The 21,704-nt window shown below is 38.6% G+C and overlaps 1 protein-coding gene across 1 annotated transcript; it reads left to right on the top strand.

Annotated features, from left to right (window-relative positions):
• Positions 1-15,284: 15,284 nt before the first annotated feature.
• On the top strand, positions 15,285-21,025 carry LOC110885782 (bifunctional riboflavin biosynthesis protein RIBA 1, chloroplastic). Its single transcript, XM_022133491.2, has 7 exons — positions 15,285-15,454; positions 16,433-16,811; positions 17,442-17,663; positions 18,235-18,557; positions 18,639-18,768; positions 18,863-19,159; positions 20,559-21,025. The coding sequence occupies exons 1-7, from the start codon at positions 15,405-15,407 to the stop codon at positions 20,808-20,810; spliced, it is 1,653 nt and encodes a 550-aa protein (XP_021989183.1). The 5' UTR covers positions 15,285-15,404; the 3' UTR covers positions 20,811-21,025.
• The last annotated feature ends 679 nt before the right edge of the window (positions 21,026-21,704 follow it).

Below are 21,704 nucleotides of genomic sequence, written 5' to 3' on the forward strand. Positions count from 1 at the left end.
CTAGGCAGGCCAGTAACGAAATCCATGGAAATCTGCTCCCATTTCCATTTCGAGATCTCTGGTTGTTGGAGTAGGCCTGATGGTTTCTGGTATTCGACTTTGACTCTCGCACAAGTCAAACATTTACTGACGTAGGTTGCTATATGGGCTTTCATGCTAGGCCACCAATACGTGGTCTTTAAGTCATGATACATCTTATCCGAACCAGGATGTACTGAGTAACGAGACTTATGTGCTTCATCCATCACAAGCGTGCGTAAGTTTCCATAAAGTGGGACCCAAATGCATCCCTTTACGTAGTATGCGCTGTCTTCCTTTTGTTCTAACCGCTTCCTCGATCCTCGGAAGGACTCAGCCCCAATGTTCTCTGCTTTCAATGCTTCTACCTGAGCATCCCGTATCTGAGTAGGAAGACTGGATTGGATGGTAAGCTGTAATGCGCGCACTCATTTAGGTGTTGTATCCTTTCGACTGAGGGCGTCGGCCACAACATTGGTTTTGCCCGGATGGTACTTGATCGCGCATTCGTAATCATTCAAGAGCTCGATCCATCGACGTTGTCGCATGTTCAACTCCTTTTGCTTGAAGATATGCTCAATACTCCTGTGATCGTGTAAATGGTGCACTTGGTACCGTACAGGTAATGTCTCCATTATCTTAAGAGCGAAAACCACTGCTCCTAATTCCAAGTCGTGCGTGGTGTAGTTCTTCTCGTAAACTTTGAGTTGGCGTGACGCGTAAGCAATGACCTTGTCACGTTGCATCAACACACAACCAAGTCCCTGGATGGACGCGTCGCAATAAACCACAAAATCGTATGTGCCTTCAGGCAATGAGAGGATAGGTGCACTACAAAGTCTATCCTTTAAGTGCTGAAACGCAGACTCCAATGCATCACCCCAAGGATAGGTGACACTCTTCTGAGTTAGTGAGGTGAGAGGTTGCGCAATCTTGGAGAAATCCTTGATAAACCTTCTGTAGTAGCCCGCCAAACCCAAGAATTGGCGGATTTCAGTTGGTGTACGGGGTGCAGGCCAGTTCCTGATTGAGTCTACCTTGGATGGATCGACATGAATCCCATTCTTGTTTACCACGTGGCCTAGAAAATGGACTTCGCGAAGCTAGAAGTCACATTTCGAAAACTTAGCATAAAGTTGTTCTAATTGGAGGAGTTCCAGAATAAGCCTCAGATGTTGCTCGTGTTCTTCCTGACTCTTAGAATAGATCAGGATGTCCTCAATGAAAACAATAACGAACTTGTCCAGGTAAGGTTTGCACACTTGGTTCATAAGATCCATGAAGACCGCAGGTGCGTTTTTCAGCCAGAAGGGCATGACCAGAAACTCGTAGTGCCCATAACGAGTTCTAAATGCTGTTTTGGAGACGTCATCATCTCGGACTCTCAGCTGGTGATATCCCGATCTCAGATCAATCTTTGAGGATAACGATTCTTCACGGTCACCTTGTTGAGCTCACGATAGTCAATACACATTTTGAAGGTACCGTCTTTCTTCTTCACAAATAACACGGGAGCTCCCCAGAGCGAAGATCTAGGACGTATGAAACCCTTATCCAAGAGTTCTTGTAGTTGCGTAGATAGTTCTTCCAATTCTGATGGAGCTAAGCGATACGGTGCACGAGCTATTGGTGCTGCTTCAGGAGCTAGCTCGATCTGAAATTCGACTTAACGATGAGGCAGAAGGCCAGGTAATTCCTTGGGGAATACCTCAGGAAAATCACGTACATTAGGAATGTCCTCTATTCTCTTCTCTTTTGTTGATGCATCCGTAACGAGGGCTAAAATAGCTGCGTGCCCCTTTCGCAAACACTTCTGGGATTTAAGAAAGAAGATGATGCCTACGACAGCACCACTCTTGTCACCACGAATCACGGGAGGTTATTCACCAGAACGAGTAATGCGGACGATCTTCTCCTTGTAAAGGATCTTTGCTCGATGTTGAGATAACCAATCCATACCAATAACGATGTCGAAACTACCAAGAACGATGGGGATAAGATCGATAGTGAAGGTCTGATCAGCTAAGACGAGATTACAACCCTTAACTATGTGCGTGGCTTCAAGACTTTTACCGTTTGCTAGTTCTACCGTGTGTTTGGTGTTCAAAAGTGTTGGAGTGTGCTTAAGCATTTGACTAACTTTTAGGGACACATAACTGGTATCGGCACCCGAATCAAATAAAACAATAACAAAGGAATCATCCAGAAGAAACTTACCCATCACCACGATGGGATCATTCCTTGCATCACCCTGCCCAATCACGAACGCACGTCCCCTGGCACAATTGCCTTCATGGTTTCCCCTATTATTGTTTCCGTTCCCCTGATTATTGTTGTTGTTCTGATTTTGGTTCAACTGGGGGCAGTTTCTCTTGAAGTGACCTTCAGCACCACACTGAAAGCATCCCTTATTGCCCTGTTGTTGCTGCTGCTGCTAGTTCTGTGGAGCTTGTGGCTGTTGTTGGTGATTCTGATTTGTTGGTCGTGCGCCCCTGCAATCCTTTGCTTCGTGACCAAACTTGTTACAACTCAGACAACGACCCTTGTTCCACTGCCCACTATGATGTTTGTTGCATCGATTGCACTTGGGGTGGTTTCCTCGGTATCCACCCTACCCTTGACTACCAGAAGATTTCTGACCAGGACTTTGGTAGTCATCAGTCTTTCGCTGCTGAGACTAAGACTGAGCTGATGTTGAACCCTTGCTTTAGACTCCATCCCATTTGCGCTTGCTGTCACTGGGGACGTCAGGTGTAGTAGTAGTAGTACCAACACGCTTGGGCAGCCTGTTCTGCTCGACTGCCTGATCAGTGAGACGATGAGCCAAACGAATAACTTACTAGATAATGGCGACGTTTGCTGCTGTCACATGACTCTGGATCTCTGTCACTAAACTTTAAGGTACAGCTCGATACGTTTGATAGGAGGATCCACCATAGTAGGACACAAGATAGCCAGCTCGTTCGATCTTTTCGTGTACGCTTCAATTTCTGACCCCGTCATTTTTAAGTTGAAAAATTCCACTTCCAGCTTGTGGATGTCATCACGATTGCAGTATTCTTCCTTGATCAAATCTTTGAAGTCGTTCCATGGGGTGGCATTAGCAGCAACCAACCCCAGCATCTGAACCTGAGTGTTCCACCACGTGAGCGCTACACCTTCGAGAGTGCCAGTAGCATACTTCACTCTACGAGCCTCAGGGCATTCACACATCTCGAAAACAGATTCGAGCTTCTTGAACCAGTGGAGGAGATCTACAACTCCTTCAGTGCCGTTGAAAGTAGCAGGTCGCCAGTCCATAAAAGTTTTGAAAGTACACACAGGAGGCTGAGCATGTTGACCTCCTGCCTGAGCGGCTGCGAGCGCTGCAGCAACTTGCTCATTGATTAAAGCCGTCAGCTGGGCTTGAGTTAGGTTGATACGTCCACTCATGATCTTCACAATAAATAGAGCATGGGTGAGAAAAGTGTCGTGACAATGCGTGAGTGTGGAGTGACAAAAGAGGGTAAGCACATAATGAGTGTCTAACAATAGTTGCTACGTTAACCAAAGCATACCATGAACAATGTACTATGTAACTAACAAGTAGGTAATATAAACATAAACCATATCACCTAGAATGTTGAGTCTTGCACGTGGAGCGAAGCGTCGTTGTGGATCGTTGAGCACTTTACAGGTTATAGTCTGGTTTTGTCAAAAAGCTTTTCCCCTTTTTAAAACCAAGTTCACTATAACCAATGGCTTTGATACCAATCTGTCACACCCCCAAAATCCACTCGCGGAGTATCACTGCATGGAGGCGTGACTGACCAGGATCAAGCCACCAATCATATTGAACAACGTAATTAAGTAAATAAAACCAAACACAATATAATTGGTGTCCCAAAGAAAACAACCAACTTTAAGTTAACAAAGGAAGCATAAAATGTAAAACCCAAACATAAGTAATAAGTTCATAAAGTTTAAGTGTTTATCATGGAACTCCACAGTCCATGTCCCACAACGATCACTCCTCCCTGTGCAAGCTCCATAAGCACCTAACGACCTGCAAGGCATGTAACAACGAGTCAACAACAAAGTTGAGTGAGTTCACAGTTGGTTGATTAGTTTTACCAGTTTGTTTTGAAAACCATAAGTTGTTTCGTAAACCATGAGTTAACCAGTATCGTTATTTCCCATTCCATATCCATAATCAGTGGGGGCTTCCTCATGTGAACCACTAGACCGTTACCATATCGACAACTGACGAACAATGGTTGTGCCCTACGTCGATGTCTATCATCATTGACTAAGTGCCCAGATCCATTAGTACACGTCCGTCCAAACGGCACGGTGTGAGGCTTCTCAACCCTAATAGCGCTATTAACTAATGACCCGCTCGCTATTGGCCCAACGATTAAGTCGATATAAAAGTGAGGGACTTCATGATAGAGTTTTGTCTAGTAAGTTGTAAGGTTGTTGTCCTACCCAAGGAGGACGAACGTACGTACGTATTCTACCCAAGGAGAATACGCAGGATTAATATTGGCATCCTACCCATGGAGGATGGCGGTACATATCCTACCAAGGAGGATATGTAGGTTCCGTTTTAGTTCCTTAACCCATTCCCAACCACCGGGAATCCTATGCCTTGTAGAAAGTGTGAACTCACCTTGGTTTGCTCGACAGATAAACAAAATGGTCACTTGAGCTAAATGTGGTCAACCACGTCCTAACATGGTTACCATACAAGTCAGGTCTAGGTTCAAGTAGTGCACATAGGTTTTACACAAAATCTAACAGGTTACAACACGTAATGATCATGCCAACACGTTAGCAGTCAAGTGCATAACATATCCGAACTTGTGCGATTCACCCATTGAAGCCCAATAATACCCGGCCCAACATGTTGTGCGTTCAGCACAGCCTTGTGCGATCCACAATATGTTGTGCGATCCTACATAAACCCGGCCCAATATCATAAGTAACCCAATATTCACTCAGCCCAAACAAATAAACAGGGATCAACTTGTGCGGTCCATAAATCCTTGTGCGACTCGGAACATCTTGTGCGACTGGGTTTTGGGCTTTAAGGCCCAATCAACATAATAATGTCCAAACAGTGTGTGTGGCCCAAGACTTGTGCGATCGGCACTGTCTTGTGCGATCCACAAGTCTTGTGTGATCATGCAATCCTAAGATGTACATAGTGTATTAACAGTTGTACCCTATCATATTCTAGCTTGTGCGATCAGGGACTTGTGTGATTGCACTTGTGCGATCAGACCTTGTGGAATCTGATCTTGTGCGACCGAACCAGCTTGTGCGATTAGTTATGATATCCTTTAATTATGGCAATCAATTACATCCGTTCGGTAATTTCCAAATTATCCAATCATGTTTCCAATCATTCAATCATGATTTTTGTAACTTATAACACAAATTCGAAAACTAGCAATCCAAATCAAATGAATTAGACAGTTTCTATTTTCTTTGAATTCATATGAACATCAACAATACTAGAACATGTATAACAACTATTCATACAATTACTAGGCAATTCCTAATCCGTTGGCTAATTAGTATAAGCATATTTATATCATACACCCGATTTCAAACCATGCTCAGTCGTGTTATTCATCAAAGCCCTAAATCATAAATCACATCTCATAATCTTCTTCATCGGTCCTAACAATTAGATTATCATACAATCGTTCATCAAGATTTCACTAATATGTATTCCTATAATTCATCATTCAAGGACACACAACAAACATGTTATCAATCATCACAATCATTGCCATGAATAGCAATTAACCAAAGGTAATACACTAACCGAATGTAAGATGAAATCAAGAGAGCTTCGAGAGGGAGAGGAAGGGCTGTCGTCGGGTTCCAAGAGAAGGGGGAGAGCTTAGGGTTTGGTAAACTTTGTGTGATTTGGTAAAGCGTGGGATTTATACTAACACCCTAGGTGTTTATGCGACAACAATAGGGCCGGCCCATACTGGACTGCCCTTTGGGTCATGAATTCGAGCAAGAGTGTGGGCCGAGAGGATATGGTGCGATTGGATTTATCATGTGCGGCCCAAAGGTGTTGTGCGATCGGGCTCGTTTTGTGTGATCATATTACATACATACATGCATTACACATAATCATGTAACATAACAACATAACATTCAATTTATCATCAAAGTTCACATAATCACATAACGTTCACACCGATTACACCAAAGTACAAAGAGAGGTTTGAAATACGAGTTGTCACAGTTTTACTAGCATAATAAATTGGGTGAAAATGCTTTTCATTTCTTTGTCCCAAGACAGCTCCAACTGCAAAGTCACTTGCATCACACATGATTTCGAAAGGTAATTTCCAATCAGGCGCTATCATGATAGGTGCATTGACTAACATTTCTTTTAGTGTTAGAAATGCTTGATTGCAATCCTTGTCAAAGATGAAAGGGACATCTTTTTCAAGTAATTTTGTTAGAGGCCTTGAGATTTTTGAAAAGTTTTTGATAAATCGCCTATAAAATCCGGCATGCCCTAGGAAGCTTCTGATGGCTCTAACGGAGGATGGGGGTGGTAATCGAGAAATAATGTCTATTTTGGCTCGATCCACCTCCATTCCCTCGCTTGAGATTTTGTGACCGAGTACTATTCCCTCCGTTACCATGAAATGGCATTTTTCCCAATTAAGGGCGAGGTTAGTTTCCTCACATCGGGATAGCATTCGTTCAAGGTTATCGAGGCATTGGTCATATGAATCTCCAAAGATAGAAAAGTCGTCCATGAAGACTTCCATTGTCTTTTCTATCATGTCATGGAAGATGGCCACCATGCAACGTTGGAAAGTTGCGGGGGCATTGCATAGACCGAATGGCATGCGTCGTTAAGCAAAAGTTCCATAGGGACATGTGAATGTTGTCTTTTCTTGGTCTTCGGATGCTATCGGGATTTGAAAGTAACCTGAAAAACCATCCAAGAAACAATAAAATTTATGACCGGATAATCTTTCTAACATTTGATCAATGAAGGACAAAGGAAAGTGATCTTTCCGTGTTGCTTCATTTAATCGCCTATAATCTATACACACTCTCCATCCTGTGACGGTTCTTGTTGGTATTAATTCATTTTTCTCGTTAGTTATTACTGTCATACCTCCTTTCTTAGAAACTACTTGGACGAGACTTACCCAAGGACTATCGGAGATAGGATAAATGAGTCTGGCGTCAAGTAATTTGATGACTTCGTTTTTAACCACTTCTTGGACATTTGGATTTACTCTACGTTGTGGTTGTATTACCAATTTGTAGTCATCATTCATTAAAATTTTGTGCGTGCACATGGAAGGACTTATTCCTTTAATATCTACAAGCTTCCAAGCGATCGCATTTTTGTGTTTTTTCAAGAGTGTAGTTAATTTTTCTTTTTTTACACTACTTAATTTAGACGAAATAATTACAGGTGATTTACCATCTTTGTCTAGAAAAGCATATTCCAAACCTTTTGGAAGTTCTTTGAGCTCAAGAGGTGGGTCTTTTGGAGACTTCTTATTTGGTTGCTCACTTTTATCAAGAACCATAAAAGTTTGTTCTATGGCGACCTCTTCTTCAACAAAGTGGTCAATCTTTTCACTTGTATCGGGTGGTTTAACTTCATCTTCAATTAGGGGGTCATTATTGCCGAATGGATATTTCATTGAACGCTCAAGATCGACACTTTTTTAAATGCCCCTAATTGAATAGATAGATTATTGTACTTTCGGTTTTTCAAGGCTTCGTGTGTTTTTACAAAAGGTCGTTCCAATACTAGAGGAGCGTCATCAAGGATGACAAAGTCCGCTGGGATTACCATTTGATTTGTTTGGACCAAGACGTCCTCAACTATAGCGATTGATTTTATAATTTTCCGATTAGATAGAAAAATGGGTATTTGACGTGGAGAAAAATCACTAATACTTAATTTTTCAAAAATGTAGTTTGGCATTATGTTAACACAAAGATCTTTATTAATTGTAATATTACTAATAAAGGAGTTTTGAAAAAAACATGGAACCGGTGTAATGTTGATTTCAAATGGGTCTTATTTTATTAGTGAAGTTTGATCATTTGTTAAGTTAATCCTTACCATTTCGTCAATTTTTGTGTTAGTGTTTAACTCTTTTAAAAACTTAGCATGAGTGGGTACTAAACAATGATTTTCGAAAGAAGGTGACAAGAGATTAGTTTCTTGAAAATTAGACTCTTCTTGAATTTTAACGTTATCGGACTCACCTTTTTCGTTGTTTAACTCATGTGTCGGTTTATCACTTATTTGTTCTTCCATTTTCACCTTTTCAACTATTTCTTCGTTATTATTACAAGTTAACTCTTCCCTTGCGCGGGACTCCTCTTCCCTTGCGCGAGATTCTTTTATGTAACGCTCAATAGTTTTAAGGTGTTCTAGTATCTTTTCGGTTACTTCGGTGATAGAATAAGGATCGGGATCCTCAAAGCTTGAATCCGGATGTTCGATCCTTGGTTCCTCATAATACTCATATGAAGTAGATGGTTCGCACCATTGTTCTTCATTGTAAGCATATAATGGATAAGGGTCGTAATTTTGTTCTTCATAATACTCATATGAGGTGGGTTGTTCACGCCATGGTTCCTCATATAAGTATATGAAGGTGGTGGCTCATATCTTGGTTCCTCAAAGTATGAGTATGAGGGCTCATACCTTGGTTCATCAAAATATGAGTATAAGGGAGAAGGTTCATACCTGTGGTCTTCATAGGATGTGTATGAAGTCGATGGCTCATACCTGGGCTCCTCATAATAGGTGTATGAAGTGGATGGTTGAAATAAGTCACAAAATTGTACCGAGTGCGGGTCACCACAAATGGTGCAATAGTCTTCCCTATAATCATCCTCCTCATAGGTGTAGTTGTAGCCTCCTGAGTGTTGATCCATAAGAATCACTCAGCAGACCACAACAGAGTCTCGGGACCAGAAAACGAAAATAAAAACAGAAACAGAGGCTGGCACGTCCCCGTGTTCAGTGGACACGGCCCGTGTTCAGGGTCTGTATCTGGGCGTTTGAATAAAAGTTACTAGTTTTGTACAGCACGGGGGTGTGTTCAGTGAGCACAACCCCGTGTTCAGACTCTGTATCTGGGTGTTTTTATGAAAAATATGCAGCACGGCCCCGTGTTCAGTGAGCACGGCCCGTGTTCAACCTATTGTAAATGCAAAACTAACTAAAATGCAGAAAAATGTGCGCGCATTTTGAAAAAGGTTTGAAAAACTGATTAGGCCGTCAATTTTAAGCTTTCTTAAAATCCTTGTGTCCCCGGCAACGGCGCCAAAAACTTGATGCGTGTGTGGTGTACTATATTTTTATATATATTTTTAGCCCTTTTTAACCACTTTAGTCAAGTTTTAAATTTATAAAACACGATATTTACTAACACCAAACGCATATATATGCAAGTGCACCCATCGTGAGCGTAGTATAGTGTTGGTAAGATACCGAGGTCGTCCAAGGACACAAGAGCTTTTAATACCGGTTTATCCTCAACGTCTAATCAAATCAAAAATTTGGAAAAAGGTTTTAAACTAGAAAATAAAAACTAAAATGCTGAAAATAAAAATAAAAACAGATAGACAAGATGAATCACTTGGATTCGAATCGCCTTTAGTGTAACCTTTGATTATTTCCGCACTTTTGCACTTTTTAAGAGATTATCTAAGTTATTGTAGTAGGCCCCTCTTTTGAAGGTGACGTTATCCTGAACCCAGTAGTTTGAGTCAGCAAGGATACAATCCTAAAGGGTCGGATTATTGAAAGATAATTAATTAAGTTATTAATGCGTAATGTGGTAGGCCCCTCTTTTGAAGGTGACGTTACCCTCAGCTAAGTAGTTTGAGTCAGCAGGGATACAGTCCTAAGTAGCCGGGTTAAAGTTTTAATAGTAGTTTACATATGAGGGGATCAAAGAGTTTGGACCCCCGTCATCCAATACCGGTGGGTATTGAAGGAGGTCCTACTAAATTTAACCGAGGTCCTTGTAGGATCTATACACTGAACAAGGCAAGACTCTTACCAAACCATTCCCTTAACCCCCGAGCAGGTAGCCAACATATCTCCATATAGACCGTGGAGATATGAATGGTGAAAATCTTTTATTTTATATAGATAGTAAAATAATGCCAAGACACCACAGACAAATGATAAGGAAGATTCACCTTCAACATAAGAAACTAGTTATTAAAGTCATTAATACATAACAAATAAAAAGTACGAAAAGATTAAAAATAAAAAGTATTACACTAAATGCTTGTCTTCACCAAGTGATGTAAGAGACTTAGGCAAACATGGCCTTTGATTGTCAAGAACTCTTACTATCAATCTTGGATCCGGAGACTACTCACACACTCTATGATGGATGATGGTTGTGGATGATGGTGTTGTGGTGGTGGTGGAGTGTGAGTGAAGTGTGAGAGAGGTGGTGTGCCAAGGGATGATTTGCAAGTAAGCCAAGCACCCCTATTTATAGCCTGAACAGAAGCTTGGGCACGGCCCCGTGTCCATCCCTCTTCTCTTTCTTCATTAATTGCAGTTTGTTTGCATTGGTTGACCACGCCCCTGTGTCCGCTGGGCACGACCCCGTGTGCAGAAGCGTATCTGCGAATCTTAGAGTTGACCACGGCCCCGTGTCTGCTGGGCACGCCCCCGTGGTGGGTGATAGAAGCTTCTACAACTATGTCTTTTCTGCTGACACTTGGGCACGCCCCCGTGCTCATTGAGCACGGGGCGTGTTCAGCCTTCTGTTCTCTTGTTTTTGCTTGGGAATATGCTTTCGGGGGGTTGGGCATGCCACTTTTGTTCCTTTTCTTGTATTTATGTTAGATTTAGCTGCCTTTTTTGCTTCTTTTGTTCATTTGAGCTCATTTAATCCTTAAAATACAAAAGGAAGACAAAAACACACTTTTTCCAACATTTGTACTAAAAAAGGGTTAGTTTTATGCCACATTTGATGTAATTTATATGTTGCATTTTGCGCACATCAACGCCGGACTAAACCATAGGGCAGAGATTTGGGGGTCGGATTGTTGAGAGAGTGTCGGGAATTAAAGAGATTTGAGTTTGGGTGAGCGAATAGTCTACTTTATCTTGTAAATGTAGAAAAATAGTGGGGTTATAGATTTTCAGTCAAATTTAATTGAAAGGTAGTCGCAAAGTTCTCAATAATATATAAAAAAATGTTAATGTTATATAAAAAATTTATTTATAGAAACTATATCATTAAATTATAGTAGTGAATTGAATCTACCAACGACTGAGAGATGCCTATTAAATTGAGATGCCTATTAAATTCAGCCTCACCTTTGAAGGACTAGGAGGCAAACTTAATCATGTATTTCTTAGAGTACTCGCTAACGTCTAAGATAGTATCGATTTCTTCGAGTCGTCTCATAACATCTCTGATGAAGTCCGTGGATTTGCAGGAGATTAAATATTTATATGAGCAACTTTTCCTTACATCATAAGTTTCGCTCTTGGATCGATGGGAAGATGAATGCGAGATAGATTTGAAATTTTTACTTGACTGTTCTTGGTTTTTATTAAAACTGGCAATGAAATCTGTTCACATAGTTATACATTAGTCACGAATTTCCCATAGTAAACCAGAATTGTAGGGTATTACAAACCCTATTTTAATTTGTTCACATAATGAAAAAAATGTGAAGTATCATAAACCACAATTTATCATCACTTGAAAAAGTCTATGACAACGTTAATTGGAATTTCGTTATCAGTATTCTTTCTCAAATGGGCTTCCCTGATTTGTGGTGTAAATGGATTTTGGGAATTCTTAAGTCGGCTTCTTCGTCTGTGCTAGTCAATGGGGCTCCTACGTTCCTTTTCAGATGCGAAAAAGGTATGAGGTAGGGAGATCCGCTCTCTCCGTTTCTTTTCTAGTTGTTATGGAGGCTCTATCGTGTATGATTAACAGTGCTAAAAATGCGGATTTGATTAAAGGCATTGCTACCCCTAATAACGGGCCGGTAATTACGCATCTTTTGTATGCGGACGATTCTATTGTTGTGGGTGAATGGTCCAAGTCTGAAGTGGTGAACATTGTTAGAGTGCTTCGGTGTTTCTATATTTGTTCGGGCCTCAAAATTAACATCGAAAAATCCAACTTATATGGTATTGGGGTGGGGATGGAGGAAACCAGTGAGATGGCTAGCGAGGTGGGTTGTAAACCGGATCTCCTTCCGTTCAAGTATCTTGGCCTTAAAGTTGGTGCGAATATGAACCGAATAATTAACTGGCAACCTGTGTATGATATATTCCGTAGTCAGTTGGCTAAATGGAAATCGAACATGTTATCTATTGGCGGAAGGGTTGTTATTATAAAATCAGTCATGGAGAGCTTACCTTGTTATTATTTTTCATTATACAAAGCTCCCAAGAAGGTGATATCCGACTTGGAGTCCATGATTAGAAAATTCCTATGGGGTGGTTCTCTTGAGGAAAGGAAAATGCATTGGGTCGATTGGGACCGGGTGTCGAACCATGGGACCGGGTGTCGAACCATAAAAAGGATGGGGGATTGGGTTTAAACAAACTATCGGAAGTTAATATTTCGCTTTTAACTAAATGGGGCTGGCGTTATAAAATTGAGGTTAACTGCTTCTGGAGAAAAATTATTGCTGCTTTTCACTCTAGCCGGGTTGGATGTGAAGGCTTTCCGTTCAAGAAAACGCTGAAAGGAGTTTGGAATAACATTGTTAAAGTTCTGTTACACAGTAAAGTTGGAGGTCTCCATCTCATGAATTATATACAGGGAGTCGTTGGCAATGGGGAAAAAAATTTTATTTTGGCTCGATCCTTGGATCACAGCCGAACCGCTCAAGCTGAAACACCCTGATTTATTCCGTTTGGAGGCTGATAAAAAATGTTTTGTCGCCGATAGGGTTAAAAGAATTGGCTCGGGAACGGAGTTTTCATGGAACTGGAAATCGGACTTGTCGGATTCTGGTTTGATCTCGGAAATTCAGCAGCTTTGCAGCCTTCTTGAATCGGTTCAGATTGTCGACAGACCTGATAATTGGCGGTGGTCTCCTCATAGTAAAGGTATATTCTCTGTTAAATCTGTTAAGAGTCTGTGCTATTCGGACAGGATTGTGAGTCATAGCTTTGTTATGGATTGGTGTCATTGGGTTCCCGATAAATGCAACATCCACATGTGGAGAGCGGAAATGGAAAAAATCCCGACTAAGGTAGCTTTAAGGAAGAGGAATATTCTTCAAGGTGACCCGAGCTGCCCGATGTGTTCTTCCGCAGACGAGTCTGCCGAACACTTGTTTACGGCTTGCTATGTTTCTTCGATCGTTTGGAATGGGGTTAGTCAGTGGTGTAGGATTCCTTTCATATATGCGTTTTCGATAAAGGATCTTCTTGTCTTTCATAAGGATCTCCGGGCTTCGGATAAGAAGAAGGAGGCGGTGCACGGTATAATTATCATTACATGTTGGAGTTTATGGCGAGCCAGGAACAAGTTGTTATTTTCTAATAGTCCGGTAAGGATTGATAGGATTATTAGTGAAATAAAAGCGTTAGGATTCTTATGGTATTCGAATAGATCTAAGCACAAAGGGATTATTTGGGAAGAGTGGGCTTCCTTTGTAAATATGTAATTTTCTTGTAGCGTTTTCTTGGTCGGCCTGATTTGAGTCGACTGGTTGTTAATGAAGTGTACTTTCAAAAAAAAAAACATCACTTGTTATGCCATGTTGACCAACATTGGAATAGTGGGAGAAGTCAAACTTGAAAGTCAGAGCATGCCAACAAAGCCAGGTTGGTATGCTATATATATGGCATTAATTTTTCATTTTTATTAATTATCTCCACTAGAATTCAGCAGCCTCATCATGTTCCATCAAATCCTTTTTTTTTTCAGTTTAATTTAAAGGTTTCATTTTTTATTTGTGAGTCCAAAAATGTTTCACCGTTGTCACTTTAGTCAACTCAGTTAACTTCATCCATTTTTTCTGTTAACGAGAAAGGCAATTCGGTCATTTTATATGTAATTTTGTTAACTAGAAAGGCAATTCAGCCATATAAAATGACTGAATTGCATTTCTTGTTAAAAGAAATAATGGATGAAGTTAACCCAGTGGACTAAAATGGAAACGATGAAACCTTTTTGGACACACAGACGAAAATTAAATTTTTAGACTAAACAGACAAAATGACCCAAAACACAGGGACTAAAATGACATTTAACTCCCAGTGTTGGCTTAGCTTAAGGGGAGTGAAATAAAACAAAAGTTTTGGGTCCTTTTTTCTCCTGGGTCGTAAATTCTAGAAAAAAGTTATATGTAGTTGATTTTGAATTCAAGATTGTTGATATTGAGGTTCATAATCTATAATTATACATACATAGTGACATTTGAATCATAGAATTTAAAGCATAAGCCTAAAATTTTTTTGAGCCAGCTCTGGTTAACACGAAATGTTTTAAACTTTCAAAATAATTTTTTAATTTTGCTGAGATTGAAACTAAATTTCAAACGTATCACTACAGTATTTTTTTTTTTGCTCTATTTTTTTTAAAAAACTAACAGCCTCTACTTGTAATTTTTGTTATTTTATATCAATTTTGTTATAAACATCCTTTTTCTTACTCTTACAATGATGAATACATTCAATATTGATACAATTCTAAAAAGAGAACTATCAGAATTATATAATCAATTATACATGGTGCATGTGAGGTATAACAAGAAAGAGTAAGTGGGACATTTTTCTGATTATATAGTTGTTTGTATTTCGCAACAATAATAGTTTTTCTTTTATAACTTTTAATATACAATGAATATTGAGTTTACTGTCAGAACGTATGTGCTTATTTTTATTTATGTATCAATATATATATTTTAACTTAAACCAGAGTTGTGCTTATTTTTATCTATGTATCAATATATATATTTTAACTTAAACCAGAGTTGCGAATAATAATGTACAAGTGATCCGTACGCAAACGTATTATTTTATATATATTATTTTTATCTTATAACTTTTGAAACACGGTGATTTATAGAATACTGATTATACAGTTTCAACGTGTCATCTTAATCTACGTTTCAATATTAATTTGGTTTCTAATTATCTTTCAGTTTCTATAATGACGTTAATACTGTAATCAACTGAACCGATACCAATCAAATTCTCGCGTTTAATAAAAAAACGTGTGTAAAGCAGCCACCAATTTGGCAAATTGGATTGGTGGGGTGATGTAGATTGTACACCAATCGTTTCCGAGTTGCTTCTCTTTCTCATTCCCTTCTTTCACTCGTCTATAAAACACCCACCAATTTGGGCTTTTTCTCTTCAATTCAACGGATTCATGGCTTCCATTAACATGTCTTCTGCATCCACATCTCTTCTACGCTCAAAGTAAGCTTTTCTATCCTTCATCTCTCTCGTTTTCTTCTATAACAATTGGGATTTTTCTGTTCTTAATTATTATATCTATTGTCAAAGCTTTTGGGTTCGTTTGAATTCATGTTAATTTGAGAAATTTCTGCTCGATTCACACTATTCAATGTTTGTTGTTATTGATATTTGAGAGTTGGAGATAGATACCAAAAGGGTTTCTGTCAGTTATCCCTTGCTGTCATTATTTGGGATCAGAATTACTTATAGATCTTGTTAATCTTTACACAATAACTGATGGGTATTGATTCTGTGTATGATTATGATGTAATAAGTATTATTCCTCCATTTTGGCATTTTTGAGGGTATTTTTATTTCAAACACTTCATTTCTCACACCAAAGTTGCATCTTTTAACTTATCCTCAAGGCAAAAAGTGTAATAGTATTGAATTTTGTGAATAACTAACACATAATTAATGAAAGTTTAAAAAAATGGCGGTGGAAGAGTCATAGTTATTAAAGGCGTTAGGCGCACTCAAGGCGCATAGGGCCCAGCCGCAAGGCGCAAAAAAAGCGTGGGCCTGAGAAAAAAAAAAGTGCACAGCAAAAAAACTTGAAACATTTTTATATAATAGAAAATTAATACGATTGTTCAAATAAAATAAAACTAAAGCTATTATATAACATTTTATATCGTCTATTTAGTACCAAAAGTTATAAATGCTAGCTTATTAGTGTAGAAAAATATTTTTCATTAGATAAAATAGAAATCTAGCTGGAATCTTGCCTGAATTTAGAGAATTTGGCCGGAAACTCCCCAGAATCTAGGAATCTCGCTGGAATATGTGCATGAACCATCACCTGGAGAATTAAAGTGCAATTGCCTCGCCTTGCTAGGAAATTGGGCCTAGGCGCAAGAGGCGATAGCTTTTAACAACTAAGCTTCTAATCTTAACGGTGCCTCTAACAATGGACTATCTATGATCACTATGATGCAGGATGATCACAAATGTCAGCTCGTATAACGGTCATCACTTTGTAAATCTGTTTTCATCCAACGGGTATACATCAGAGGCGTTTCTCCATCTCACTACTCGATCATGCTCCAAAAGTAAAGGTGATGGAAGGTTCAGAGCTTCATTAGATAGTAGTTATCCTGTTAATCAAAAAGGGATTAACGGTGTTGACAAAAATGGCGTTAGTATATCATCTGGGATTATGACACAGCCTGATTCAATAGCGTTGAATGCACTAGCAGCTGAAACAACGCCTAGCGTGAACGGGTTTTCATCTGGTGCTGATGAATACGGTTTGGATCAGCCAACTACGGGCTTCTCGTCCATTCCAGAGGCCATTGAAGATATACGCCAGGGAAAGGTTTTGCATTTTTTCATTTCCTTTTTTTTATATACACTGCTAAAAGCTGTGATTTTCCCATCTTGTGATAATAAAATTTCGCAAATTATGTGAGTTGACACATAGTTTAATGTAAGGATATTTTTATCGGTAGTCAAATAATTTAATAATTCTCTATAATGTTAAACTAGCGAGCACCTAGTGGATCAAAATACTGCTATCAATACTTTGCAAAGGTTATTGACCGATAAAAACATTATTTTGCATTGAATTTTGACAAAAAGCTAGAGGCGGCGAAATGAGCATTTTTGGTAACAGGTTAAAACAGATGGATATTATTTTGTATGGGTAAAAACAGATCGGTTAAAACGGATGGATACTTGTCATATTTTTGAAACATTTTAATATATTATTTTTGAAACACCTTTGTGCAGTTCATGCAGTTTCTCTTAATTCACTTAAGATACCATTGATTTACGGCATTTATAAAAAATGTAGGATTAGTGAGAGTTGCAACTTGCAAGTAAAATCACTTCTTAACCATAAAAAAACTGTTGCGTTTAGTTTTGAGCCGAAGAAAGTGAAATATTTTAATACCGTTTAAGTTTTGGCGTCGCTTTATTTTATACCAAATTTTGATTTATGTTGCAGATGGTAGTGGTTGTTGATGATGAAGACAGAGAAAATGAAGGAGATTTGATAATGGCAGCATCGTGTGTTACTCCAGAGGCTATGGCTTTTATCGTTAAACATGGAACTGGGATAGTTTGTGTAAGCATGAAAGACGAAGATTTGGATCGACTGGAACTTCCTTTAATGGTTACTCATAAAGATAACGCAGACAAGATGTGTACAGCCTTCACAGTATCAGTGGTATGTATAGTTTTTGATATATTTTACATTTTTGCTAAAAACCATATTTTATTATTTACCATAGTTATTAAAGGCGCTAAGCGCACTTAAGGCGCATAGGCCTCGCCTGGGGCCTAGGCGTAAAGCGCAAAAAAAGCGATGGCCTGAGAAAAATTAAGCGCATAATGAAAAAAAGTTAAACTATATTATGTATCAGAAAAAGAATACTATTCTTCAAATAAAATAAACAAAATCTATTATATAAAACTATATATCTTCTGTTTAGAACCAAAAGTTCTAAAAATATTAGTGTATTAGTGTAGAAAAGTAGTTATCCTTAGATAAAAGTAGAAATTTGGCTAGAATCTTGTCGGAATTTAGAGAATTTGGCCGGAAACTCTCCGGAATCTAGGAATCTCGCCGGAATGTGCGCCTGAACCATCACCTGGAGAATTAAAGCGCAATTTCCTCGACTTAAAGCGCAACTACCTCGCCTTGCCTGAAAAATGGGCCTAGGCGCAAGAGGCGATGGCTTTTAACAACTATGTTATTTACAAATGAATATGTGTATTGACAATATGTTGGCATGTAGGATGCAAAACACGGTACAACTACGGGGGTGTCAGCACGTGATAGGGCGGTAACTATAAAAGCTTTAGCTTCCAAAGACTCACAGCCTGCAGATTTCAACCGCCCAGGACACATATTTCCATTGAAATACAGGGAAGGTGGTGTTTTAAAACGAGCGGGTCATACGGAAGCGTCAGTTGACCTAGCTGTGTTAGCTGGGTTTGACCCTGTAGCCGTCTTATGTGAGATTGTGGACGATGATGGTTCCATGGCTAGATTGCCGAAGCTGCTAGAGTTTGTCAAAAGGGAAAATTTAAAGATCATATCTATAGCTGATTTGATCAGGTAGGCGGCGATCTTATGTGTGTTCCGAATTGTCAGTTTATGAAATAATGGCGTTTGTTGACATGGGTTTGAATTTGGCAGGTATAGAAGGAAGACGGATATGCTAGTGGAACGTGCTTCTGCTGCACGTATACCCACTACATGGGGCCCGTTTGTTGCTTACTGTTATAGATCCGTCTTAGATGGAATCGAACATATCGCTATGGTCAAGGTAAGGAAACATTTACAAAAGTATTATATATATAGGTTGAAAATCAACCCGTTTACTTATTAGTTTGATGAATCATTTTCTCATTTTTAAATAGGGTGACATTGGTGATGGGAAGGACATTCTTGTTAGGGTACATTCAGAATGCTTAACGGGTGACATATTCGGGTCTGCAAGATGTGATTGTGGTAACCAATTGGCCCTTGCAATGCAACAAATAGAAGAGGCGGGCAGGGGCGTTTTGGTCTATCTCAGAGGCCATGAGGGAAGGGGTATCGGGTTAGGTCACAAACTTCGCGCTTATAACTTGCAAGATGATGGACGTGATACAGTTGAAGCTAATGAGGAGCTCGGTTTGCCCGTTGATTCCAGGGAGTACGGTATCGGTGCACAGGTAATTTATTTATTTTTTTACTATATAACATTTGCAAGATTAGAATGAATAGTAAATCAATTTGATTGGTGCATTTTCAAATCTAGGATTTTGTGCATGTTTATTTTTCTTTCCTAAATTTTATTTTTAATTTAACCATTTTTTGCAAAAGTTTTTTTTTCCTACTTATTATTATTTTTACTGATATATACTGTTGCAACTTGGTCATTTAAAGTGATATTGGCATTTTATTTTTATTTTTTAAGTTTCAACTTATTATTTTTACTGATATATACCGTTGCAACTTGGTCATTTACAGTGATATTGACATTTTATTTTTAATTTTTTAAGTTTCAAAGTTCACCCTTTATACTATATATAAAAACGCCTTTAAGCCAATAGTTTATTTTCTTCTTATAACTTCCGTTCGTTAGTTTTTCCTTATAAAATACTAAATACCCGGATGAGGTAACCTATATTTCGACCTTTTGATATAAATTTTATTGAAAAGGTAGTACACTATTCCATATACTATTCGATATAACATACGGTGGCAAACCGAGCGGGTACCGACCGACGATAGCATCCGTGTTATCGAAGCCAGTATTGGTATTTGTTTTTATGGTTTTCGAACGATTTAAAACACGACTTCATATATTGGGTTACATCATACAACTCTTGGGTTATAAAACTTTTATATTTTTTTCTCTGTTTCGATTTCCCTCATTATAATATAGCTATACATCTTTAACCAATAGCTTTATTTTTCTCTTGTAAATTTCGTTCCTTAATTTTTTTTTTTTGAAAAACTAAATACGTAGCTGCATTTAGTTTTTTTTTTTCTCTTCGAAATAAGTTTTATTGAAAATACAGTATATTTCCGGTATTGTGTGCTGTAGCCTGTTGTGAATGTTGATGTTGTACCGTTACCATGACGAACCGAACTAAACCGGCCCAAACAACGTCTATATCGGTATTGTACTGAGATTCATTTTTATGGTTTTCCATCGATGTAAAACACGTGTCGATATCCTTTTGGAATTTAGGAGATTTATGCATTGAGTACGCTAAAAATGACTTTCAATCCGTTTGACCCATAACCTTCTTATAGCGTTACCCTGTTTGACCCACTAGAGATAAAACATAGCACAATGCGCCGAAACATTTGTTTTTTCAAAATTCTTTCATAGACAGTGCGTTAATTATGATTACAAACAATATCAAATAAATACATTTAGGAAGCTTTTGACCTACTTGTCTTCTTTGACCCGGTTCATTTTTTTAACTAAACCTTTTGATTTAATCGTGGGCCCACTAGAGATAAAACAGGTCAGGTTACCGCCTTGAATTTCGGATTCTTTGAATCGTTTTATTTATATTTCTTGTTCATAAATTTGTGTTTTAATGAAACCATATGCAGATTTTAAGAGATTTAGGAGTGAGTACAATGAAGTTGATGACAAACAACCCTGCTAAGTACATTGGGCTCAAGGGCTATGGTTTGGAAGTTGCAGGCAGAGTTCCCCTTGTGACTCCAATTACAAAGCACAACAAACGATATCTCGAGACCAAACGGGCCAAGATGGGCCACGTTTATGGCTCTGAGAACAACGGTGTTCCAACCCTTATAACCCAAAATGACAAACCAACTTCCCAAAACCCGAGTGTATAAGTCGGGTTCATCTATTTGATTGACTCATTCTTTACTTACCCTCATCTCGAGTTTAGAAACCTAAACGGCAAAATTCATTCTTTGAAACCTGTTTGTAATACATGTTAATGAATGGAAGATGTTGCAAGTTCCATCTTTGTGTGTGTTAGCATTGGATTTCCTTAAGAAAAAGTCGATTCAGGGACATGAGACACATTCGGTCAATTACTTTAAAACAGGTTTATTTTTAGTGTTATATTTTGCATGCTTCTTTTTAAACAAAACATTATAACTAACTTGGAGTAGTCTAAAAATTGTTTGATTATCAATTAAAACTAACACAAACGTTCACCACAAGACACCAAGAGAAAAAAAATCTTGAAAATAATCACCAAAACATATACATCTAAACTAAAACCAATAGAGATACCATCAAGAACATCCGAAAAAAACTACGATTGATTGCATAATATATATTTGGTCAAGCCCCATTAATACCATTAGACCATCCTTAATGGTTAATGCCTTTTTAAGGGGCATTTTCCGACATATCAGCATCATAACATCGTTTTAAAAAAATGTGTAATGGTTAACACCTCTTAATGCCCTTTCAATCTTTATTTCCCGTTTTGTTTTCTCCCCATTGGACATTATACTAGAAACGTCTCTCCTTCTTCATGCCATGTATAATGCCCAAGGGGGCGGTGTTGGAGGCATTATCAAGCCCCTATAATGCTCCGTTACACGTGGCCTTAACGTATATTAGTCATTTCTCAGCTGATACATTTATTATCAATATCAATATAGCCTCACTAATTTTATGTTATTAGTATATTATGTGATTTAATATGTATATTCACAGGAAATTACCTTTTTATTTTATTTTTTAGTGAAGGATTCATATGATATGAGAAA

Source organism: Helianthus annuus, chromosome 10, assembly GCF_002127325.2.
Source record: "Helianthus annuus cultivar XRQ/B chromosome 10, HanXRQr2.0-SUNRISE, whole genome shotgun sequence".
NCBI lineage: Eukaryota > Viridiplantae > Streptophyta > Magnoliopsida > Asterales > Asteraceae > Helianthus > Helianthus annuus.